This window comes from Ambystoma mexicanum, chromosome 14 (genome assembly GCF_040938575.1).
Source record: "Ambystoma mexicanum isolate Mex_15411 chromosome 14, UKY_AmexF1_1, whole genome shotgun sequence".
Classification (NCBI taxonomy): Eukaryota; Metazoa; Chordata; class Amphibia; order Caudata; family Ambystomatidae; genus Ambystoma; species Ambystoma mexicanum.
Genome location: NC_090940.1, coordinates 113,290,542 through 113,312,044, shown reverse-complemented (window position 1 = coordinate 113,312,044; position 21,503 = coordinate 113,290,542). Strand labels below are relative to the sequence as shown.

The window sequence follows — 21,503 nt, the reverse complement described above, 5'->3', positions numbered from 1 at the left end:
AGGCGACCAGCATATCTCCCACAAGATTTCCCCAGGCCACCAGCATATCTCCTACAGGATTTCCCTAGGCGACCAGCATATCTCCCATGAGGTTTCCAAAGACGACCAGCATATCTCCTACAAGATTTCCCTAGGCGACCAGCATATCCCCCACAAGGTTTGCCTAGGGAACCAGCATATCTCCAACAAGATTTCCCTAGATGACCAGCATATCTTCCATAAGGTTTCCCTAGGCACCCAGCATATCCCCCACAAGGTTTGCCTAGGCGACCAGCATATCTCCCACAAGATTTCCGTAGGCGACCAGCATATCTTCCATAAGGTTTCCCTAGGCGACCAGCATATCTCCCACAAGATTTCCCTTAGGCGACCAGCATATCTCTCACAAGATTTCCCTAGGCGACCAGAATATCTCCCATAAGGTTTCCCTAGGCACCCAGCATATTCCCACAAGGTTTGCCTAGGCGACCAGCATATCTCCCACAAGATTTCCCTAGGCGGCCATCATATCTCCCATAAGGTTTCCCAAGGTGCCCAGCATATCCCCCACAAGGTTTCCCTAGATGACCAGCATATCCCCCACAAGGTTTTCCTAGGCGACCAGCATATCTCCCATAAGGTTTCCCTAGGCGGCCAGCATATCCCCCACAAGGTTTGCCTAGGCGACCAGCATATCTCCCACAAGATTTCCATAGGCGACCAGCATATCTCCCATAAGGTTTCCCAAGGCGCCCAGCATATCCTCCACAAGGTTTGCCTAGGCGACCAGCATATCTCCCACAAGATTTCCCTAGGTGACCAGCATATCCCCCACAAGGTTTGCCTAGGCGGCCAGCATATCCTCCACAAGGTTTGCCTAGGCGGCCAGCATATCCCCCACAAGGTTTTCCTAGGCGACCAGCATATCTCCCATAAGGTTTCCCTAGGCGGCCAGCATATCCCCCACAAGGTTTGTCTAGGCGACCAGCATATCTCCCACAAGATTTCCGTAGGCGACCAGCATATCTCCCACAAGATTTCCCTAGGCGACCAGCATATCCCCCACAAGGTTTGCCTAGGCGACCAGCATATCTCCCACAAGATTTTCCTAGGCAGTGATGCAGAGAAGAAAATTATTTGGAAGTACATGAACCTCCTAGACCACACTCAGCTCAGTGGGGGACAAAGAATATTATGGATCCCTACGTTTTTGGGGTTTAGCAATAGTATTGACACTAAGTATATTTAGGTTTTAGTACCATGGCAGGTGTGAGTGGTCATGAATGAGAATCACATACTAATGTTGAAAAGGCAACTGGGGCCCCTCCCCAGTGACTTATTTCTGCATTATCCCCATCCACCTCAAATCCCTGCCATGGCTGCACAGGGCAGTAACTGGAACTGCTATGCTCTTCTGAAAGCGAAGCAATCTGGGATTTCAGGGTACAGGCTCCCATACGGATGTCCCAATTGAATTTCGTATTCAGAAATGGGTGATAAAATGAGTATTTTTGTGGAGTGAGGGGGGCAGGGAGGGGGGGGGGGTTAAACAACAACAGGAAAAGGAATTTGGCATCCCAGGAGGATAGTTCAGGGGCAATGTGCTCGCCTTAAGGCGGCGGGTTCGATCCCCAGGTCCGCGCTTAGACACGTCTGGGTATTAAGCACGTTATCAATAACCAATCTCCCACAGGATTTCCCTAGGCGACCAGCATATCTCCCATAAGGTTTCCCTAGACGACCAGCATATCTCCCACAAGATTTCCCTAGGCGACCAGCATATCCCCCACAAGGTTTGCCTAGGGGATCAGCATATCTCCCACAAGATTTCCCTAGATGACCAGCATATCTTCCATAAGGTTTCCCTAGGCAACCAGCATATCTCCCATAAGGTTTCCCTAGGCGACCAGCATATCTCCCACAAGATTTCCCTAGGCGACCAGCATATCCCCCACAAGGTTTGCCTAGGGAACCAGCATATCTCCAACAAGATTTCCCTAGATGACCAGCATATCTTCCATAAGGTTTCCCTAGGCGACCAGCATATCTCCCACAAGATTTCCCTAGGCGAACAGCATATCTCTCACAGGATTTCCCTAGGCGACCAGCATATCTCCCATAAGGTTTCCCAAGGCGCCCAGCATATCCCCCACAAGGTTTGCCTAGGCGACCAGCATCTCTCCCACAAGATTTCCCTAGGCGGCAAGTATATCTCCCATAAGGTTTCCCAAGGTGCCCAGCATATCCCCCACAAGGTTTTCCTAGGCGACCAGCATATCTCCCATAAGGTTTCCCAAGGCGCCCAGCATATCCCCCACAAGGTTTGCCTAGGCGACCAGCATATCTCCCACAAGATTTCCGTAGGCGACCAGCATATCTCCCATAAGGTTTCCCAAGGCGCCCAGCATATCCTCCACAAGGGCAGTAACTGGAACTGCTATGCTCTTCTGAAAGCGAAGCAATCTGGGATTTCAGGGTACAGGCTCCCATACGGATGTCCCAATTGAATTTTGTATTCTGAAATGGGTGATAAAATGGGTATTGTAGTGGAGTGATTTTAAACAACAACAGGAAAAGGAAGTTGGCATCCCAGGAGGATAGTTCAGGGGCAATGCGCTCGCCTTAAGGCGGCAGGTTCGATCCCCAGGTCCGCGCTTAGACACGTCTGGGTATTAAGCACGTTATCAATAACCAATCTCCCACAGGATTTCCCTAGGCGACCAGCATATCTCCCATAAGGTTTCCCTAGACGACCAGCATATCTCCCACAAGATTTCCCTAGGCGACCAGCATATCCCCCACAAGGTTTGCCTAGGGGACCAGCATATCTCCCACAAGATTTCCCTAGATGACCAGCATATCTTCCATAAGGTTTCCCTAGGCAACCAGCATATCTCCCACAAGGTTTGCCTAGGCGACCAGCATATCTCCCACAAGATTTCCGTAGGCGACCAGCATATCTTCCATAAGGTTTCCCTAGGCGACCAGCATATCTCCCACAAAATTTCCCTTAGGCGACCAGCATATCTCTCACAAGATTTCCCTAGGCGACCAGAATATCTCCCATAAGGTTTCCCTAGGCACCCAGCATATTCCCACAAGGTTTGCCTAGGCGACCAGCATATCTCCCACAAGATTTCCCTAGGCGGCCATCATATCTCCCATAAGGTTTCCCAAGGTGCCCAGCATATCCCCCACAAGGTTTCCCTAGATGACCAGCATATCCCCCACAAGGTTTTCCTAGGCGACCAGCATATCTCCCATAAGGTTTCCCTAGGCGGCCAGCATATCCCCCACAAGGTTTGCCTAGGCGATCAGCATATCTCCCACAAGATTTCCATAGGCGACCAGCATATCTCCCATAAGGTTTCCCAAGGCGCCCAGCATATCCTCCACAAGGTTTGCCTAGGCGACCAGCATATCTCCCACAAGATTTCCCTAGGTGACCAGCATATCCCCCACAAGGTTTGCCTAGGCGGCCAGCATATCCTCCACAAGGTTTGCCTAGGCGGCCAGCATATCCCCCACAAGGTTTTCCTAGGCGACCAGCATATCTCCCATAAGGTTTCCCTAGGCGGCCAGCATATCCCCCACAAGGTTTGTCTAGGCGACCAGCATATCTCCCACAAGATTTCCGTAGGCGACCAGCATATCTCCCACAAGATTTCCCTAGGCGACCAGCATATCCCCCACAAGGTTTGCCTAGGCGACCAGCATATCTCCCACAAGATTTTCCTAGGCAGTGATGCAGAGAAGAAAATTATTTGGAAGTACATGAACCTCCTAGACCACACTCAGCTCAGTGGGGGACAAAGAATATTATGGATCCCTACGTTTTTGGGGTTTAGCAATAGTATTGACACTAAGTATATTTAGGTTTTAGTACCATGGCAGGTGTGAGTGGTCATGAATGAGAATCACATACTAATGTTGAAAAGGCAACTGGGGCCCCTCCCCAGTGACTTATTTCTGCATTATCCCCATCCACCTCAAATCCCTGCCATGGCTGCACAGGGCAGTAACTGGAACTGCTATGCTCTTCTGAAAGCGAAGCAATCTGGGATTTCAGGGTACAGGCTCCCATACGGATGTCCCAATTGAATTTCGTATTCAGAAATGGGTGATAAAATGAGTATTTTTGTGGAGTGAGGGGGGCAGGGAGGGGGGGGGGGTTAAACAACAACAGGAAAAGGAATTTGGCATCCCAGGAGGATAGTTCAGGGGCAATGTGCTCGCCTTAAGGCGGCGGGTTCGATCCCCAGGTCCGCGCTTAGACACGTCTGGGTATTAAGCACGTTATCAATAACCAATCTCCCACAGGATTTCCCTAGGCGACCAGCATATCTCCCATAAGGTTTCCCTAGACGACCAGCATATCTCCCACAAGATTTCCCTAGGCGACCAGCATATCCCCCACAAGGTTTGCCTAGGGGATCAGCATATCTCCCACAAGATTTCCCTAGATGACCAGCATATCTTCCATAAGGTTTCCCTAGGCAACCAGCATATCTCCCATAAGGTTTCCCTAGGCGACCAGCATATCTCCCACAAGATTTCCCTAGGGGACCAGCATATCCCCCACAAGGTTTGCCTAGGGAACCAGCATATCTCCAACAAGATTTCCCTAGATGACCAGCATATCTTCCATAAGGTTTCCCTAGGCGACCAGCATATCTCCCACAAGATTTCCCTAGGCGAACAGCATATCTCTCACAGGATTTCCCTAGGCGACCAGCATATCTCCCATAAGGTTTCCCAAGGCGCCCAGCATATCCCCCACAAGGTTTGCCTAGGCGACCAGCATCTCTCCCACAAGATTTCCCTAGGCGGCAAGTATATCTCCCATAAGGTTTCCCAAGGTGCCCAGCATATCCCCCACAAGGTTTTCCTAGGCGACCAGCATATCTCCCATAAGGTTTCCCAAGGCGCCCAGCATATCCCCCACAAGGTTTGCCTAGGCGACCAGCATATCTCCCACAAGATTTCCGTAGGCGACCAGCATATCTCCCATAAGGTTTCCCAAGGCGCCCAGCATATCCTCCACAAGGGCAGTAACTGGAACTGCTATGCTCTTCTGAAAGCGAAGCAATCTGGGATTTCAGGGTACAGGCTCCCATACGGATGTCCCAATTGAATTTTGTATTCTGAAATGGGTGATAAAATGGGTATTTTAGTGGAGTGATTTTAAACAACAACAGGAAAAGGAAGTTGGCATCCCAGGAGGATAGTTCAGGGGCAATGCGCTCGCCTTAAGGCGGCAGGTTCGATCCCCAGGTCCGCGCTTAGACACGTCTGGGTATTAAGCACGTTATCAATAACCAATCTCCCACAGGATTTCCCTAGGCGACCAGCATATCTCCCATAAGGTTTCCCTAGACGACCAGCATATCTCCCACAAGATTTCCCTAGGCGACCAGCATATCCCCCACAAGGTTTGCCTAGGGGACCAGCATATCTCCCACAAGATTTCCCTAGATGACCAGCATATCTTCCATAAGGTTTCCCTAGGCAACCAGCATATCTCCCATAAGGTTTCCCTAGGCGACCAGCATATCTCCCACAAGATTTCCCTAGGCGACCAGCATATCCCCCACAAGGTTTGCCTAGGGAACCAGCATATCTCCAACAAGATTTCCCTAGATGACCAGCATATCTTCCATAAGGTTTCCCTAGGCGACCAGCATATCTCCCACAAGATTTCCCTAGGCGAACAGCATATCTCTCACAAGATTTCCCTAGGCGACCAGCATATCTCCCATAAGGTTTCCCTAGGCGCCCAGCATATCCCCCACAAGGTTTGCCTAGGCGACCAGCATATCTCCCACAAGATTTCCCTAGGCGGCCAGCATATCTCCCATAAGGTTTCCCAAGGTGCCCAGCATATCCCCCACAAGGTTTCCCTAGACGACCAGCATATCCCCACAAGGTTTTCCTAGGCGACCAGCATATCTCCCATAAGGTTTCGCTAGGCACCCAGCATATCCCCCACAAGATTTCCGTAGGCGACCAGCATATCTCCCATAAGGTTTCCCAAGGCGCCCAGCATATCCTCCACAAGGGCAGTAACTGGAACTGCTATGCTCTTCTGAAAGCGAAGCAATCTGGGATTTCAGGGTACAGGCTCCCATACGGATGTCCCAATTGAATTTCGTATTCTGAAATGGGTGATAAAATGGGTATTTTAGTGGAGTGAGGGGGGTGGGGGGGTTAAACAACAACAGGAAAAAGAAGTTGGCATCCCAGGAGGATAGTTCAGGGGCAATGCGCTCGCCTTAAGGCGGCAGGTTCGATCCCCAGGTCCGCGCTTAGACACGTCTGGGTATTAAGCACGTTATCAATAACCAATCTCCCACAGGATTTCCCTAGGCGACCAGCATATCTCCCATAAGGTTTCCCTAGACGACCAGCATATCTCCCACAAGATTTCCCTAGGCGACCAGCATATCCCCCACAAGGTTTGCCTAGGGGACCAGCATATCTCCCACAATATTTCCCTAGATGACCAGCATATCTTCCATAAGGTTTCCCTAGGCAACCAGCATATCTCCCATAAGGTTTCCCTAGGCGACCAGCATATCTCCCACAATATTTCCCTAGGTGACCAGCATATCCCCCACAAGGTTTGCCTAGGGAACCGGCATATCTCCAACAAGATTTCTCTAGATGACCAGCATATCTTCCATAAGATTTCCCTAGGAACCAGCATATCTCCCACAAGATTTCCCTAGGCGACCAGCATATTTCCCATAAGGTTTCCCTAGGCACCCATCATATCCCCCACAAGGTTTGCCTAGGCGACCAGCATATCTCCCACAAGATTTCCCTAGGCGGCCAGCATATCTCCCATAAGGTTTCCCAAGGTGCCCAGCATATCCCCCACAAGGTTTCCCTAGACGACCAGCATATCCCCCACAAGGTTTTCCTAGGCGACCAGCATATCTCCCATAAGGTTTCCCTAGGCACCCAGCATATCCCCCACAAGGTTTGCCTAGGCGACCAGCATATCCCCCACAAGGTTTCCCTAGACGACCAGCATATACCCCACAAGGTTTTCCTAGGCGACCAGCATATCTCCCATAAGGTTTCCCAAGGCGCCCAGCATATCCTCCACAAGGGCAGTAACTGGAACTGCTATGCTCTTCTGAAAACGAAGCATTCTGGGATTTCAGGGTACAGGCTCCCATACGGATGTCCCAATTGAATTTCGTATTCTGAAATGGGTGATAAAATGGGTATTTTTGTGTAGTGAGGGGGGGAGGTTAAACAACAACAGGAAAAGGAAGTTGGCATCCCAGGAGGATAGTTCAGGGGCAATGCGCTCGCCTTAAGGCGGCGGGTTCGATCCCCAGGTCCACGCTTAGACACGCCTGGGTATTAAGCACGTTATCAATAACCAATTACAATCCATTCGGAAATGCAAGCTGTTTTTGTATTGCAGACATTTACCAGTAACTCTTGAATACGTCATAGTTGACACCACGCATGCTCAGCCGTTGAAATGTGTGAGAGCCTGGCCTGAAAGTGCTCCTCTGACTTTGTAACTATCTTTTCAGATTTGAAATCTTGGATCAAGAAATGAACAGTTTGGCCTATCGAATTGATGGCGTGAATCGAGCCTCCCAACATCTGATCGAGAGCGGCCACCCTGGGAGCCTGGAAGTCAAGCAATGCCAAGACCACCTGAATGCAAGGTAAGGTAGTGCACTGACGTGCAAGGTAGCTCAGTGGGTCAATGCAGTTGGTGCAGAAATATTTATGTAAGCAGAACAGCAAACGGTTGAGCCCAAGTGGGGGCAGGGTTTGCTTTTAACCCAAAGGTGGAAACGTGATTACCATTGAGTTTGCAAAGACTAACACGTGTTGATAGCAACTAGTAACACCCAGTTTGGGCGTGGACAATATAAATGGTCAATATTATTATAATTAAGCAATTTAGAATTAAATAATTTCAGCACTGCACTTTTAGCCATACCTATATCACTCCATAACATATGTTTGTTTTCTGGGCAATGTCTCAGTCAATCCAAATTACAATATGGTTTTACATTTCAAATGGGAATACATTTGAATTAATAAAGTCTAATTAACATGTCTGAATGCATTTCAAAGCCACATACTGCACACTACTGTACTGTACAAGCTAGCCAGATAGCACAAGAGTAGAGCGCTTGCTATGACATTTGTGCAGAGTTTGCCATCGCGGGTTCGAATCCCGCACGTCGATAAATGAGCACCACACACTATGGGTAATAAGCAGTGCTCAGATGCCTGAGGGTTCGTAGCGCTATATAAATGCAAAATAAATAAATACTTAAAACATTTAAACTGTGAAACAAGCATTTGGACAGCCGACAGTTTTGGCTTTTGCGTCGGCATGGGATAGGCATGTGCCAGGCTCTGCTATAACGGTTACCACTTGCCATTAAAATGGCAACAGCTGGAAATGGTGGGATTACATTGGCATATGATATCAGTGCCTATACACAAACCTGAACTGTTGGTGTTGTCAATGCTTGTTTTTAACAGGGCTTCAGTGCAAGGAGCCAATATAAACCAAGTGATATGATATGATATGGCATTTATAACGCGCCTATACACAAGTGTGTCAAGGCGCGACGAGGCAAGGGAGAGGGGAACAAGGGGAGACAGACAGCGATCCTACTAGGCCAGGTGTCATTCAGACCGCGCAAGTGAGTGGATGTGTAGGGGAAGGAGGAGACGTGCAGGGGGGTCGGGGGGAGCAATAAATAAATAACAATAAATAGAAGTGCGGCCAGCAGGTGGCAAGTGAAAGGGTAAGTGCAGACATCCGGTGATAAGTGCAGGAAGTGGGACCGTAGGGATACAGAAAACAGTCACCAAGTGCGGGGGTTGCCAGGGAGGCAGTGCAGGAGTGCGACTGGCGGGGGGAGTGGACCTGGGCCCGAGGTGAGAGGGTGGCCGGTAACCAGTGCAGTTTCCGTGTCAGCCAGGAAATCAGCAAGGGAGAGGAGGAGAAAAGGCAGACGCGAATAGAAAGGTTTTGAGGTGTTGACGGAACCGGAGATGGTTCTCCTCAAGTTTTAGGGAGGCAGGGAGGATGTTCCAGACGGAGGCCCCAGCAGAAGAGAGAGATCTACCACCAACTTGTTGCTTGGAGTAGCGACTGAACCTGAGGGAATTGGAGGCAGATGAGCGAAGAGCTCGAGAAGGAAGGTATTTAGGAAGAGAGAGTTGAAAGTATTGAGGCCCCAGGCCCCAGAGGGCCTTGTGGACGATGCAGAGGGTCTTGAACTCAATTATCACAGCCACAGGGAGCCAGTGCAGAGATTACAGTCCAGGAGAGATACGATCCCTGGGATTGAGGCCAAGGACAAGTCTCGCAGTTCTGTTCTGGATAAGTTGCAGTGGGCGGAGAGTAGAAGCAGGCAGATTTAGAAAGAGGCTGTTGCAGTAGTCCAGCTTGGAAAGAACCAGAGCTCTGGAGACAGTGAGCTTCTGGGGAAGGAGAGGAAAGGAAGAAAACCTCTGAGGAGGTGCAGCTGGTAGTGTGACTTCTTAGAGATGTCAGAGATGTCAGAGATGTGCGGAGAGAAGGAGAGTGTAGAGTTGAAGATGACCCTGAGATTTTTAGCCTTGCAGGTGGGAGCAGGAAGGGGGCCAAGAGAGGCCGGCCAACGAGATACAGCAAAGCAGGGAGCGGGTGTGCCGATGAGGAGAATCTCAGTCTTACTGGCATTAAGGCAGAGGTCATTGGCGGCATACCACTCCTGGATAGCAGACAGTCAGAGATGACGGAAGTAGAGGAGGCCGAGGGTAGCCTGAAGATGAGCTGAGTATCATCCGCGTAGCACTGAAATTTGGGGCAGAGAGCAGCGATGCGGTGGGCCAGGAGTGCCAGGTATTGATTGAACAGCCAGGGGGAGAGGTTAGATCCCTGAGGGACACCACAGGTAGAGAAAAAGATACCAGAGAGAAGGACCCAAGTTGAACCTGGGAGGGTCGGTTGGAGAGGAAAGAAGTCAGCCACGCCAGAGCTTGACCAGTGATACCCAGGTTATCACAGAGACGGTTGAGCAGGATGGTATGGTTGACAGTATCAAAGGCAGAGGAGAGATCAAGCAGGATGAAGATGCAAGAGGTGTTAGAGTCAAGGTTGGAGAGCAGGTCTTCACGGATGTTCAGGAGAGGAGTTTCCGTGCTTCTGGCAGCTCTGAAGCCAGGCTGATGGTCACGAAGACAGGCAACAGATTAAGTGTGGAGATTAAGCTGGGAGATGGCCAGTTTCTCCAGGAGCTTGCCCAGGAAGGGAGTGATGGAGATGGGGCAATAGTTTGCCGGGTTGAAGGCGCACCTGGTTATGACATTTGTATTACACCAGCACTGCATGTACAGCTCCACTCCTTCCATTTTGCCACCTTCCACACCCTGTCCCAAGTCTTGCAATGCAGGAGGCATCGACACAATTTATTGACCACCCCATTTAAGCTGGGGGACACCCCGCAAGCCCCGCCTTTCCTCCTCTCGCACTCACCTTTCCCGTCTCTGTTTTAGGGTGTGATGGACACCTCTGTTAACCACCTCCTCCACCTCTGCCAGACTCCCCCCTCCTTACCACTAGCCTTCCACGCTGAGCCACCAAAACTCCTTTACTCCACCATTACTTCTTTGTTGCGTAGCCACCCTGACGTCCCACCGCGGAGAAAAGGGTGTATGCGCAAAAACAGGGTTGGCAAAGCAGGACTGAAAGCTCAATATTACCTTTTAATATTATTTTCGCAATGTAAGCAATAAACTGCCAACTCTTCCCCATAATGCTTGAACCTCTTAATGAAAGTATAATTAATGCTGTGTAAGGTTGTCGGAGTACAACCAGGACCACAAATGAAAAATAAAAAAATAAATACAAAAAAAAATATATACATACTTTATTTCCAGAACACATTTTCAAATGTATTTTGTAAAAAATGAGGAGACCTCAATGTACAGGCAGTGAGTTATTGTTTTCAAAATGATTATCCCTAGTTATCCTTAACTAAGCCCCTGCAAATCACACAGTCTATTTGTCTGCACATGCATCCTTCATGTTATTCTCCTCTACTCTTCCTATTTTTTTATAAGGCGATCACTGCTGATTGCAATGTTGTGTAACTGGTATTAAGTTCACTATTCATGTGATATTCTGTTCAGACAAAGAATGTAACATGACAATTGATTGTAGGGCAGTATTATTGACACACCTATTATGTTATGTATTAGCATAATTCACCAAAAAACATTTGACCGAAAACATTTGATCGAATTATTATGACCTTTTTTTTGGTCAAATGTAATTAAATATATATCTATGGGGTGGGTAAGGGTATAGATTAGGTTGAGGGGAAGTGGGAGGGGGTTATAGGGGTCTCGCCCCACCTTTTAGACCGAAAAGAAGGTCAAATAAATTTGATTAAATGTGATTAGGTCAATTTTTTTAGGTCAAATAAACCCAAACCGTATGTTGTTGTCATGTCACACTGTTTCTGCATATATGATCTATGCACTCAGTTCTGCAGTGTCATATTCCGGCATTCACAGACCTCCTCAGCTTACGTATTTCCCAGGGATAGCCTCAACAATGGGTGTTTTTGCTCAGAAATCAGTACCAGAACCCTCCCAAGTCTCAGTAAGTGGTGTGACGAAGGCCCCTGACTGGCTCTGCTGGGAGAGTGGCTCCAGGGTCCGAGAGTCACTCACCCTGAGCCAGTGGACGATTGGCACAGGAATGAACTGGGAGGCTCCCCGGGTCACTGTGTCTCTGGGTCCACGTCACTTGGCAGGAGCCAGTCACCATGACACCACAGGTCCACTCCCCCAAGGCAAGCAAACCCCTCTCAGACCCCCTCCAAAACAGGGACCCCAAGACTACCTCCTGTACCCCCAAATATTCCCAAAAAACACAATTAACAAGAGCCCTACGTGCACAGGAAGCCACAAATAAACGTTTTACGAATTCTTTCTGGGTTCACAGACTTGCTCAAGAAGTCCACAAACCCACAAACTCGCCAAGATATTGCAAAACATCCAGCAAGCCTGAAAATAAAACCCTACAACACCCGTAAAGCCCCCTACTATACGTATATGCACAGAGGCAGCACACAGGTGTGTTCTAGACATGGCAGCCTTCTCTGCCTCCCCATACGCAAACATAGAATCCAAGATGGCCGCCGGGGATATCCTTTTTGATTGTCCCCTAGCACTCCATGTGACATCAATCGCAGGGCTAGCTTAATTCATGAACACAGGTGCAGACCCTCACCCAGAGTCCCACCCAGGGGGAAGTAGGATCTCCCAGTATGAGTGAAGCAGCCCAGTCTGGTATTCTGATCTGCAGGAGCAGTTTATTGAAGGCTGGAGAAGGGAGATCGTCGCAGAGGGAGTTAGTTGGATGGACAGGAGAGTGGAACGCAGTGAGAAAGAGGTGGTTGGAGAGGCAGAGAGTGCTAGAGAGGGGGCAGCAGGCGAGAGGGAGAGTTGTGAGATCAGAAGGGAGCGAAGTGGGTAGATCGGAAGGGAGGAAGGCGGTGGTAGCAGCAGGAGTGCCAGAGGTGATAGTAGGCAAGGAGGAGGTGGTGAAACCAGAGTGGAAGGTGGTAAGATCTACCCAGGTGGTTAAAGAGGTGATGAGACCAGAGTGAAAGGAGATGGTCAGAATATAAAGAAAGGAAGTGGTGGTTGTAACAGAAGTATCAGAGGTGATAATGGATAAGGACAACGTGGTTAAAAAGAGGGTAAGACCCCAGTGCAAGGAGGTGGCGAGATCAGAAGAGAATGAGGTGTCGGTAGCAACACACATGGCAGAGTCGCTAACAGCTAAAGAGTAAGTGGTTGAGAAGATGGTAGTAAAAGAGTTGGAGGCGAGTGGATTTTATGGCGAATGAGGACACTCAGAGGGGATAGAAATGAGATAGTGGTCAGATGAATAGAGCCAGATATGATATGATATGGCATTTATAACGTGCCTATACACACGTGTTTCCAAGCGCGACGAGGCAAGGGAGGGGGAACAGAGGGAAGACAGAGACCGCGATCTTACTAGGCCAGGTGACATTGAGATCATGCAAGTGCAGGGGAGGGGAGAAGTGCGGGAGAAAGGGGAGGGTGGAGTGCAGTACATGAGATGACCGTGCAAAATAAATAAAGATAAATAAAGATAAATAAATAAACACAAAGATAATAAATAAAAGTGTGGCCGGGCTGGTGGCAAGTCGGCCAGCTGATGGCAAGTGCAAGGGTAAGGGCTGACATCAGGTGTCAAGTGCTGGTAGCGGGCTGTAGGGATGCAGAAACAGTCCCTGAGTGCAATGATTGCCAGAGGGGCAGTGCAGGTGTGCAACTGGCGGGAGGGGACCTGGGCACAAGATCAGAGGGAAGCCAGGTAAACCAGAGCAGTTTCAACCAGATCAGCAAGGGAGCAGAGGAGAGAAAGCAGGAGCAAAGAGGAAGGTCTTGAGGTGCTTCCAGATCTGGAGATGGTTCTCCTCAAGTTTCAGCAAGGCAGGGAGGCTGTTCCAGAGGGAGGCCCCAGCAGAAGAAAGAGGTCTACCACCAACTTGTTGCTTGGAGAAGCGACTGACCCTGAGGGAGTTGGAGGTGGATGAGCAAAGAGCTTGAGAAGGAAGATATTTAGGAAGAGGGTTTTGAACTTAATCCTCGCCACCACCGGGAGCCAATTCAGTGATTTCAGTCCTTGAGAGATACGATCCCTGGGCATGACGCCAAGGATAAGTCTAGCAGTCCTGTGTTGGATGAGTTGCAGAAGGCGGAGAGTAGAGGCAGGCAGATTTATAAAGAGACTGTTGCAGTAGTCCAGCCTAGAGAGAACCAGAGCTCTGGAAACAGTGAGCTTGTGGGGTGTTAGGCAGAAACCTGTGCAGTTCCCTTGGGGAACACTGCAAAAGATTTAAGACTACAGGTATAGCAGCAAACCCACTTGGTAGCAGTCCGCACCACCCAGATTTACCTGGTAGCTGTGGCTGAGCAGTCAGACTTTCCTCAAGAAGAGTTAGGCAGTATGTAAAGTATACACAATAGGTACTCAAATACAATAGCACAAGCAAACACTGACCAGAGCTTGGTTTCAAAAGTATATAGTTATTTATTTATTAAACACACATAAGTTGAAATCACTCTAGCAAAATATAGTAAAAACACTTCAAACACAGTTATAATGAAAGCAGTTTCAACCCTTACTCCTATCTAGACAACTCTAGGTTAACACCACATAATTAAAACAGAGGTGAGAGCTTAACGTAGATGACACTCTAGTAGGTTCAAGAAAGGGGTAAAAAGAAACAGAAATGGGTTAAACACACCACTCTAAGGTCCAGAATACTTGCAATAGACTCAAAGAAGCACAAAGTCACAGGTGAGCAAAAGTCACTAGGCAGGGCCCACTCTTAGAGTAGCCGGAGCGAAAATGTGCCCAAGATCACACTGTTATTAGGGATTCAAAGTCTTGCAAAGAGTTAGAAAGAGTTTAGAGTGGCTTAGAAAGTTTAGCCAGGGTGTTCCAGGCACTCCCAGGTTCGAAAGCCGGGGGCTAAATCTACCCCGTACAGTCGGTGGCAAGGGAAGCCAGGCGGAACACGGTACCTTAAGCGGAAAGGATCCTCCAGCGGTGGCAGTTGTTCCAGGCAGTGGCAGCAAGGCTCGACGTCGGTCAGGGGAGAAGAAGTTCTCGCAGAAGAGCAGAAGAAGAAGGTCGTTGCACTGCCCGGGAAGAAACCAGCCGCGGAGTCCTCCGGTCAAAGGGTTGTACCGACTTTCGTGGTTGGGGTAAAAAGTGGTGGGGTTCCGGTTGCCGGGGTGCTTGGCACTGGCAAGGCGGCCACGAGATACCTCGAGAAGCGAAAAGAAGGCGAAAACTGGTTGTCCCCACCAGTCAAGGGAAGGAGCCACTCCGTTAAGAGTTCTCCTCGGTCGTCGGGAAAAGTGGTGAGGCGGTTCAGCAGGGCTCCACCGGGTGGTGTCGTCGAAGCACGTCGGCTCAGCTCTTCCCTCGTCGGATTCTTGGTCCTGTGGTGACTTCTAAAGTTCCAGTCCCCAAAGCCCTGCTTTTATGCAGCAAACCCCCATTCACCCAGCCTAGCTGTCACTCAAACATGCTAAGTGGTGAGCCGGCCGGCTCACCACTTGGGCCAATCAGGACGGAGTGCGACTTGAGTTACCAAGGTAACTCAGTCCAGGGTGCCTAAATCCCCCTCCACCCCTCCTAAGTACCCCAGACAGAGTGGCACCACTTTGGAGGGCTTCTGTGGAGAAGCCCGCCAAAAGTGGAACAAAGGGCTCCACTTTGGGTCAGAGTTACAGAGGCGAACGCCAACGCCATTTTAGAATCAAGTTTTGGCAAAAAGTCCCAACCGGAGTCATAATAATAAATATATAAACCGGCGGTATGTTTAAGGCTACCGTAAATAAATAATTAAATGTGTTAGCCTAAAACAATGGGAAATCCCATAGGAAAATATTCGCGGTTGAATATAAAACGTAGTTTCCACTGCCACCAGCCAAAACTCGATCAGGGGGGACGGAGACGTGCCCCCTCGACTAACAGACCCTGGGGCAATCGAATTGCCCCAGCCAGTACGTCCACAATATGATGGTTTGTACTGGTTCTGTTCAGGATTCAAGACTAGCAAAGTCTTTGGTGACTTTACATGCCCTGGGAGACAGTAGTCAGTCCCAGGGTATGGAGTCTATGTTGGGGAGTCCCTAGGACACCCCTGGGTCACGGCACAGAGGGTGCTGTGTAACCCACATCACAAAAATACATGAGGCCCTATGGAGTAAAAGACCCCATAGCCCATTCAACACAAGGTTTAACCAAGAAAACACACTTCAACATGTCCAAGAGTGAGGGTAAAAGAGTCCCACTCTTGGCAGGAGAAAAAAAAAAGAAACCCCAGAAATCCAGCAAAGCTGCTGGGGGACTCACTAGGTAGGGAAATTCAGCCTAAACAGAGAATTCTCCCTAACACTCGCCCCCCCCAGACTAAGGGACAGGAGGATTTAATCCACTCCTGGATGAACCTCATACCTCTAGTCGATGATATACATCCTAGAGAGTCCATCAGCATTTTGATGGTGACACCCTGACCTGTGCTCAATGGTGAAATCAAACCCTTGCAGGCAGATTGACCATCTCAATAGTTTTGGATTTTCCCCTTTCATTTGCATTAACCATCTCAAGGGTTGGTGGTCAGTCTGAATAACAAAAGTAGAACCATACAAGTATGGCCTAAACTTCTTCAGTGCCCACACAATAGCAAAGCATTCTCTTTCGATAGTTGCCCACCTTGTCTCAGGATCCTTCAGTTTTCTACTGATGAAGCAAATGGGGTGCTCCCTACCCTTCTCATCCAGTTGGCTTAGAACTGCACCTATACCTACATTGGAAGCATCAGTTTGTACAATGAAAGGTTGGTGGTAGTCAGGAGCTCTCAAGACTGGAGCTTGGCAAAGAGCTCTCTTCAGTTTTTCAAAGGCCTGATTGCACTCCTCATTCCATTTTACCTTTTTAGGGAATTTGGGAGAGGAGATTACATTCAGTGGAGAAGCTATGGTCCCATAGTTCTCAATGAAATTCCTGTAATATCCAGTGAGGCCTAGAAAAGCTCTCACTTGGGTTTGAGTAGTTGGTGTTGTCCAATTTTGCACAGCTTCAATCTTGCTGGGCAAAGGCCTTATTTCTCCACCTCCTACCTCATGTCCAAGGTAGACCACTTTACTTTGACCAATCTGGCACTTACTGGCTTTGATTGTCAAATGGGCCTGTTCCAGAGCCTGCAACACATGTCCTAGGTGGGTCACATGTTCTTCCCAGGAGTGGCTGAAGACTGCAATGTCATCCAAGTATGCCATGCAGAAGTCTTCCATCCCAGCCAGAACCTGGTTCACCATCCTTTGGAATGTGGCAGGTGCATTTTTTAGTCCAAAAGGCATGACCTTAAACTGGTACAAGCCAACTGGGGTTGAAAATGCAGTTTTCTCCTTGGCATGGTCTGTCAGGGCTATTTGCCAATAGCCTGACGTCAGGTCAAATGTGCTGAGGTACTTGGCTGCACCAAGTTTATCCACCAACTCATTTGTCCTGGGCAAAGGGTGGGCATCAGTCTTGGTGACTGCATTTAGAGCTCTATAGTCCACACAGAATCTCAAGTCTTTGGATCCTGCCTTTGGTACTAACACAACTGGGCTAGACCATGGACTAGTAGAGGGCTCTATTACCCCGAGATCAAGCATCTTCTTGACCTCTCCTTTGATGTGGGTTCTGACATGTTCTGACATTCTGTATCCTCTGCTTTTGACTGGCAGACAGTCACCAGTGAGTATCTCATGCTGACCCCAAGGGGTCAAGCCTGGTGACAGTGAGAACAGGGAGGCAAACTGATTTAACATAGATTTGCACTCCTCTTGTTGCTCAGGTGTCAGGTCTGAAGAGAGATTGACTCCTTCAACTTTTTCGTCTAAAGGCACACCTCTGAGGAGATCAGGGAGAGATTCACTCTCTTCTTCCTCTGCAGCTGAAGCTAGAAGCAAGGCTCCTACATCAGGTCTGGAGATGTATGCTTTTAGTCGGTTGGTGTGGAAGACTCTAGGAGCTTCCCTGGGTCTGCCCAGATCCACCAGATAGTTGACCTCTCCAAGTTTTCCCACAATCTTGAAGGGTCCCATCCATTTGTCTTGCAAGGCCCTCTGCCTTGTTGGGAGCATAACTAGAACTAGCTGGTCTTGAGTAAACTCAACCATGTTAGCCTTCTGGTCGTGCCAATGTTTGACCAGAGCTTGACCAGCTTTCAAGTTGTTACTTGCTTCTGCCATCATGTGTGACATTCTCCTCCGGAGACCTATCACATAGTCAGTCACTCTGACTGGCTTGAGGGGAGGAGCACCTTCCAATCCCTCCTTAATCAGGGCCAATGGACCTCTGACTGGATGGCCATAGAGAAGCTCAAAGGGAGAATAACCTACTCCCTCCTGAGGGACTTCTCTATAAGCAAAGAGAAGGCATGGCAGTAGAAGGTCCCACTTTTTCTTAAGGGGTTCTTCTAAAGCACCTATCATGCTCTTCATGGTTCTGTTAAACCTTTCAACCAACCCGTTTGTCTGAGGGTGGTAAGCGGTTGAGAACTTGTAGGTAACTCCACAGGTTTTCCACATGGCTTTCATGTAGTGGGACATAAAGTTTGACCCTCTGTCAGAGATTACCTCCTTAGGAAACCCAACCCTGGTAAAAATACCGAGGAGGGCCTTAGCCACAGCCGGAGCTGTAACAGTCCTCATAGGAATTGCCTCAGGGTACCTAGTAGCATGGTCTACTACAACAAGGATAAACCTGTTGCCTGAGGAGGTTGGAGGATCAAGGGGACCAACAATATCAATCCCTACCCTCTCAAATGGGACTCCCACAACTGGGAGAGGCACTAAAGGTGCCACATTCTTGGAACCAACCTTACCAGAAGTCTGGCAGGTATGGCAGCTCTTACAATATCTATCTACTTCAGCCCCCATCTTTGGCCAATAAAAGTAGAGTGAGAGCCTTTCCTTGGTCTTCTTGAAACTCAAGTGACCAGCCAAAGGTATCTCATGGGCTAGTTGTAAGAACTGTTGTCTGTTCTCTTGTGGGACTACAAGGCGTTTGTAGTCTCCAGGTTCAGACTCAGTGGGTTCACTGTAGAAGAGGCCATCTTCCCAGTGTAACCTATACTTCCCAGGCTCTTGCCCATCAGCTTGAGAAGCTGCCTGGTGGCGGAGACCCTCCAGAGTTGGACATTCTCTTTGCCCCTTACGAAAAGCTGCCCTGCTAGGCCCACCTTCTGCCAGTAAAGACTGCAGCTCAGGATGGTCCTCAGGGTCCAAATCTCCAATAAGGTTGGGGCCTCCTTCTAGCTCTTCCTCAGAGTCTAGCTCAACCACACAGGGTGGTACCTCCCTCTCAGCCTCAGCTGGAGGTGGAGTTACAGGTGTAACTTTGGACAACCTAGGGGAAGTCCTTGTTGGAAGCACTGGGGTGCTTGCTGCTGGCTTTTTCCTAGGAGTCTTGGGTTGCCCCTTTGCTCCTGATCTGGTAGTTACTGCAGTAAGTTGCTCCAGTGGGAGAGGAGTGATTTCTGTCATCATCTCCTGAGATAACCCTCTCAGGGTTTTCTCTCTTGCAGGTTTTGTGAGTTCCTGTAACCTTTTGCTAGGGGGTCTGGGGGTATGAGATACAACTCCAAGAGCTTTGAGGTCATTACCCAACAGAACCCTACCTGGCACTTCACATTGTACACTGACAGGTATTTTTACAGCCATATCATTACATTGGATGAGAACTGGTAACTGGGGACACATCTGCACAGGCCCACCAGCTAACTTGGTGAGGCATTTGGGTGCCTTAGCAACATCCTCTGCCTTGAAAAATGGTTCATCCACCACAGTTATGCTGGCTCCAGTGTCCCTAATGGCAGGAGTCTCCTGACCATTCACCTGGACACTGTCCTTATAATACTCTTTAGTATTATCTGGGATAGAGTTATAGACATCTAAATTCTGTTGTTCCCACAACCCCAGAGAGACTAAAGAAACACTAGCTGAGACTCCAGTGGGTTCATCAGCTAGTAATAGAAAGTTTCCACTTGCCATATGTACTTCCTCTTCTGGAGCGAAGGCTAAGGAGGCAAGCTGGACCCCTGAAGGTTTACCCTTACATCTGGGATCTCCTTTCACATGGTCAGTAGCCTTACAAACAAAGCATGAGCCAAAGGCTCTCTGGAATGGAGGCTTGTTCTGACCTCCTTCTGGTCTGGGACCAGAAGGTACACTAGCCTGATTTGGTTTCCCTGGTGGCTTACCCTTATAGTTTTGTTTGGGGCCCTCTTTGGAATTTGTAGTATTAGAATTCTCTTTAGAGTCCTTTTTAGACTGTTTCTCCCCATCCTTCTTCTGAGTGGCCCCAGAATCCTTGTGAGTGGCCCTGTTGGCAACCCACAAGTCAGCAGCCTTAGCTAGTTTCCGGGAATCCAATTCCCTGGAATCAGCCAAGTGTTGTCTGAGCTCAGGAGAGCAGGCATCATAAATAGTCTCCAACATAAACAAATTCTTCATACCTTCATAAGTGTTCACCTTGTAACCCTTAATCCATCCCTCTAAGTTTTTCAAACATTCATTCACCCAGGTAGCCCAAGGGGTACCATCATGCTTTTTGAGGCTCCTAAACCTCTTAAGATACTGGGAAGGGGTCTTCCCAAACCTAGCTATCAAAGCTAGTTTCACACATTCATAGTCCTTCCTATCCTCCTCCCCCATCTCCATTACCACATCAGTTGCAACAGGGGGAAGCCTATAGAACAACCAGGTGAGTAAGTCATTTCCTGTGATGTTCTGGAGCCCATGATTATATTCAAACAGAGACAACCAATCCAACACATCCAACTTAGGCTCATACATACCAACCAATTCTTTAGGCATCCGGGGTCTTTTAGGACTGGAACTTCTAGAGGAGCCAGAGAGAGAAGCATTCTCAACAGATAATTTCTTCATTTCTAAGTCATACTTGAGCTCCATTTCCCTTAGCCTTAGTTCTTTGTCAGTTTGAGCATTAAGTTTCTTATACTCCAATTCTAGTTTCATTTTCTCCAGTTCAAAGTATTGAGGACTAAATGTGGGACCTGGTAAAGGTCCAGTAGGTACAGCAGGTAGAGCAGGCAGAGGCCTAGGGGGGACAGTCACAACAGCCTCACCCTCCTCTTCTGACTCTTCCTCAGAATCATCAACATTTTGCTCCATGTTAATTTCAATACTGTCATCTACAGTTACTGGAGTGGTAGGGTCCTCTGAACCATCACCCAGGCTTTGGTTAGCTAACAATCTTTCAATCAGCTCCATTTTCTTGCCCTTAGTCAGGAGATCCTTATGTTTACAGAGCACTCTTAAACAATCAGCAGTTTTGGCTGCAAGGGACTCTTGACTATAGCTTTCTATAACTGACATGTTAGCGGATTACTTTTACAGTGCTACGCTTTGTGGTTAGTTGCACTAAGGTATCTAAAGCACAATAAAATGTATACTCAATACAGATCCCACCGCTGTACACCAGTGTTAGGCAGAAACCTGTGCAGTTCCCTTGGGGAACACTGCAAAAGATTTAAGACTACAGGTATAGCAGCAAACCCACTTGGTAGCAGTCCGCACCACCCAGATTTACCTGGTAGCTGTGGCTGAGCAGTCAGACTTTCCTCAAGAAGAGTTAGGCAGTATGTAAAGTATACACAATAGGTACTCAAATACAATAGCACAAGCAAACACTGACCAGAGCTTGGTTTCAAAGTATATAGTTATTTATTTATTAAACACACATAAGTTGAAATCACTCTAGCAAAATATAGTAAAAACACTTCAAACACAGTTATAATGAAAGCAGTTTCAACCCTTACTCCTATCTAGACAACTCTAGGTTAACACCACATAATTAAAACAGAGGTGAGCGCTTAACGTAGATGACACTCTAGTAGGTTCAAGAAAGG

The 21,503-nt window shown here is 48.5% G+C and overlaps 1 protein-coding gene across 2 annotated transcripts in view; it reads left to right on the top strand.

Moving 5' to 3' along the window:
• Window positions 1-21,503, top strand: part of SPTB (spectrin beta, erythrocytic) — a 524,484-nt gene that overhangs the window by 306,174 nt on the left and 196,807 nt on the right. For both annotated transcript variants that reach the window (XM_069638664.1, XM_069638665.1), the window contains one exon: window positions 7,533-7,670. In XM_069638664.1, coding sequence (XP_069494765.1) covers window positions 7,533-7,670 — 138 coding nt within the window. The remainder of the gene's footprint in view (window positions 1-7,532; window positions 7,671-21,503) is intronic.